The sequence below is a fragment of the Plasmodium reichenowi genome, chromosome 8 (genome assembly GCF_001601855.1).
Source record: "Plasmodium reichenowi strain SY57 chromosome 8, whole genome shotgun sequence".
Classification (NCBI taxonomy): Eukaryota; Apicomplexa; class Aconoidasida; order Haemosporida; family Plasmodiidae; genus Plasmodium; species Plasmodium reichenowi.
In genome coordinates, this window is record NC_033653.1 from 868,899 (window position 1) to 873,777 (window position 4,879).

The window sequence follows — 4,879 nt, forward strand, 5'->3', positions numbered from 1 at the left end:
ATTATATATATGTGAAATTATGAATGATGAATAAATTTTATTATTCTTTTAAGAATAAGGAAAATGAAAATGACGCAACAGATAAAATTAAAGAAAACATTTTTATGAAAGATAATAATACTTATGATTATAATGAGAACAGTTATGATAAGAATAGTATGTATGATGATAATAAAATAATAAGAAAAAGAAGCAGGAAGAAAAAAGGCGAACAGGATGAAAATATGGCTTCAAAAAATATTGAAAGAAAAAGTTCTTTTAATAGCTTTCATTTGGATAATGAAAATGTAAATAAGGATTATTATTATGAAAATTATGATATGGATGATAATAAATATGATAAAAATGGAAACGTAAATTATGACAATTATAATAAAAACGATGATATGCTATATAATAAAAATGATGACATGCTATATAATAAAAATGATGACATGCTATATAATAAAAATGATGACATATATAATAATAAAAATAAAAATGATAATAGTAATTATAACAATGGTAATAGTCTAATTAATCCAGAATTTATAAAAAATATTGGTATATGTTATAATATAATAAATGATGAAACTAAATTTGAAAATGATACATGTTTTAAAAAAATTTCGGATATAATTGAGTTAAGAATTACCCAAATAATTGAAGAAGCTAATAAATTTTATGAGAAAAGAAAAAGATATACCATAAATAAATATCTAAGTATAGAAGACCTAACAAATTGTTGTAATTATTTGAATGTTGTAATACCATATAAATATAAAAATAGTTTCTTTTATAATTTTATCACATTAAATGAAAATTATAAAAATAATAGAATTATATATAGATTAATTTCTAAAAAGGAATACCCAGATTATTTAAAAAAAAAGCATTCCAGAAAGACATATGAAAAAAGGAAAAAAAATTTATATCATATGCAAATGAAAAAGGAAAAAATTAAGAATATGCAAAATAAAAATGTCAAAGAAAAAAATATTAACAAAAAGCATAATAAATATAATAAACATAATAAACTTAATAAATATACAAAGAAAAATAAAAACAAGTTTAAACATAGTAGTAAACACATGTTCAAAATGTTTCATAACAATTTTATAGGAAATGAAAAGAAAGGAACAAATAATAGAACTAATTTATATAATGAATCATACCATAAAAAACATAAGAACAAATATAAAACACATAAAAATAAAATAAATAAACATTCCAAGAAAAATAAAAAGGAACACATTAAAAAGGATACAGAAGTTGATCAAATAAATAACAAAGAATGTGATATTACAAACCATGATAAATTTAATAGGTTTAGTGAAAATGAAAAACATGATTCACCAAAAGAGGAACAAGATGAATTAATAAAATTGGATATGAACTTGTCAGACAATTTGGATGTAAATTTATCAGATAATATAGATATAAATTTAGATAATGAACTGGATGAATACTTTGATGAATTTCTAGAAGGTCAAGGACAAGAAGAAAAATATAGTGAAGAAAAAAATCAAGACCTATTAGATGATGATATATTCAATTTTTCTGATGATGATAATAAGGAGGAAAGTAAAGAAAAATATTTTGACAACAAAAATAAGTCTTCTGAATATAATAATAATAATGAAAATAATATTGATAAGGATAATGAAAATAATATTGATAAGGATAATGATAATAATATTGATAATGATAATGATAATGTTAATGATAATAATAATAATAATAATAATAATAATATAGATCTTGATCTAAGTAGTTTAGATTTTAATAATAACGATAAGAATTCTATAATAATTGAGAATGATCAATTAAATGATGAAGATATTTTTAGTGAGGACTTAATGAGTAATAACATAAAGAGAGAGGAGAATATAATAAATTCTGATGAATATAATAAATTAGATATGTCTAATTTAAAAGGTAATGAAAATATGAATGAGAACAATTTTATAACTCCTTCTCATGAAAATAATAATGATAACCTTTCAGATACGTTACAAGATGAAAGGTCTATAAAATCTGATATAAATATGAATATAGATAATAATATATTATATAATTCATATATAAAAAATAATGAAAATAAAAAAAAGAATGTTCTTAAAATGTTATTATGTGGTATGGAAAATAACTTACCTGCTGAAACAAATATAACCATATTTTGGTTATTCGTACAAAATGGTTATAGAGAAAAAAGAAAGAAGAAAAAAAAAAAAAAAGACAAAGAAAAAGATAAAGATCAAAATAATAATTATAATGACCCAGGTGATGAAATACATTTTAATTTTGATGAGAATGAAAAAAGAGAAGATAAAAATGTAGCTGCTTATTTTAATTATCAATGTCATGAAATTTTATATACTATTGAGAAAAAGAAAAGGTATAAAAATTATATAGGAAAACAAAATGTACTAAATGAACATGAAAATTTTAAATATAATAATATATTTTTATTACCTAAATTTTATCCTATAAATAAAGAATATGCAATATTATCTAAATATATTTTGGAAATAATAAAAGATATTATTAATTATCGTATTAACTTTTTTGATTATAATAATATTCTACATATTTTCAGTACATCGAAACAAATAAATAAAATACTAACGAATATTTTATTTTTTCTTTTTAATGAATTAGATCATAATTTAAGATTAAATAATATCTATGCATCTTTGATGTTATTAATATTATTAAATGGTATAATAAAAAATAATAATATTGATATCGATTTCTATTGTTTGCAGATATTAAAAATGTTAATTCATGTTATTATATATGAACATGAATTACGATTAAAAAATATTTATATTATTTTATTATTAAAACGAAAAGCTTGTGATATTATTATAGATTTTTGTTCAGTGCTGAAGAAACAAAATAATAATGAAATTATAAATATTGATTATTATTTAATATATATATTGAGCAAATTATTAACACATAATAAATGTACATATATGCATATATATGTGTCATATTATTTAATATATTTAATGCCAATTAATATTCACATAAAATTCTTTTTATCATATACACCTAATTTCTTAACGATATTTTTTAAAAAATATATATATTATCAAAATGTGTATAGTTCTTTTTCATCTTATGATCAAAAAGAATTAAACGAGTTATTTAATTTTTTCTTCTTTCATATATATACACTAATACAAGGATCTATATATCGTATATTTAAAAATATTAATTTGTTAATAATTAATTCAGCATCATGTAACTATTTAAATTATTTGTTTAATTTTATTATTAATTATGCCGATTATCATTTACCATTAATTTTATGTATCTTGAATGTTATAGATAAAAATTATTCTCCACATAAAAACGATCCAATTTATCATCTTCAACAAAAGAGAAAAAATAGTAAGAAGCGAAGATTGAAGAAAATTAAGAAAATAATGATGAAAAGGATGAAAATAAATATAAACAAAAGGAGAACCAAAAAGAAAAAAAAACTTAAAAGAAATAAAAAAAACAATAATAAATATTTAATTAAAAGCAAAAATTATTTAAAGAGTGTTAAGGATATCACAAAGTTTTATTTAAATAAAAAACCTAATAGTGATAATGGAGATGATAGTTATTATGAAGATGACTATTTGAATCCTGAGTCTTTTAATTCAAATATTTTTGGTCATAATAATTATAGCAAAAAACAATATTTTAATTCTTACATTAGGAAAAGAATATCTCTAAACAAACCGTTAATTCAACATAGTAAGGAAAAAAATGAGTTACGCACAAACATTGCTGTTAATAATGTTTTAAACAAAATATTAAATAAGTTTGAAAAACGAAGAAAAAAAAAAAAACATAAAACAAAAAATCATCAATATGATGCATATTTATATGACACATGTTATTACTTTTTATATACATTCTAAGTTTTTATTAAAACAAAATTTATTTATAACGTTGAATGATAAATTATAAATGGTAAAAACAGTATATATGATATACAATATAATATAATATAAATGAAATATTATATGTAATAAATTATATATCATATATAAAATATATAACGAATGATCAAATTACATTTTAGTTCTAATTATATATAAAAAAGGTTTGTACGCTATTTTATACTTTTCATAATTGTTATTAATATATATATATATATATATATATATATATATATATATGTATATATTCAAATGTGTATATACATTTATTTTCATTTTTTCATATACAAATGAGATTATATGTACACATAACAAATTTACATATATATATATATATATATATTCTATTGTTTTTCTGTGCTTATTTTATTTTATTAATTTTAATTTTTTTTTTTCTTTTTTATAAATCATTTAAAATTGATTGTTTCATAAACTTTAAAGAATTTATAGCATCTGAGGATGATACCATTTTTATATTTTCTTTTAATGTTTTTATTTCCAATGAATTTTTATGTGCAATATTGTTATTATTATGATCTAAATTTTTGTTTTTTAATGTTTTTTTCTTTTCCACCTTTTTTTTTAAGGTTTCATCACATTTGTTCTTGACAGATATTGAATTGAATTCATTATGTTGATTTTCACTGTTACATAATTTATCGTTTTCCTTATTCATATGCTCATTATTGTTAGTAACATTATATGTTACCATCATATCATTATTTAATTCATTTTGCTCTTGTTCTATTTCAGTATATTCTTCATTTTTTCCTGAATGTTGACTTTGTTCAATTTCATTTATATTATATGAGATAATATTATTATCCATTATACTATTTTGTGTATTTCGTTCTATTTCTTCATCTATTCTTTCATCCAATGATTCATTACTTTCATTTATTTCATGTTTACTGGTTTTCACGTCATTCATAGGATTTTTAATTTCAGCTAGCGGA

General features: G+C 18.9%; 2 protein-coding genes across 2 annotated transcripts in view; one reads left to right on the forward strand and one right to left on the reverse strand.

Annotated features, from left to right (window-relative positions):
* Window positions 1-23: 23 nt before the first annotated feature.
* On the forward strand, window positions 24-3,902 carry PRSY57_0824100 (putative membrane protein; the record flags this gene model as incomplete). The annotated part of the gene is made up of 1 exon (XM_020114749.1): window positions 24-3,902. The coding sequence occupies one exon, from the start codon at window positions 24-26 to the stop codon at window positions 3,900-3,902; it is 3,879 nt and encodes a 1,292-aa protein (XP_019970589.1).
* A 421-nt stretch (window positions 3,903-4,323) lies between these two features.
* The window catches only part of PRSY57_0824200 (hypothetical protein), a gene marked incomplete at both ends in the record, with an annotated part of 2,973 nt that continues 2,417 nt past the window's right edge, over window positions 4,324-4,879 (reverse strand). Inside the window, one exon of the mRNA XM_012907181.2 lies at window positions 4,324-4,879. This exon is cut by the window's right edge and continues 2,417 nt beyond it. Coding sequence (XP_012762635.2) covers window positions 4,324-4,879 — 556 coding nt within the window.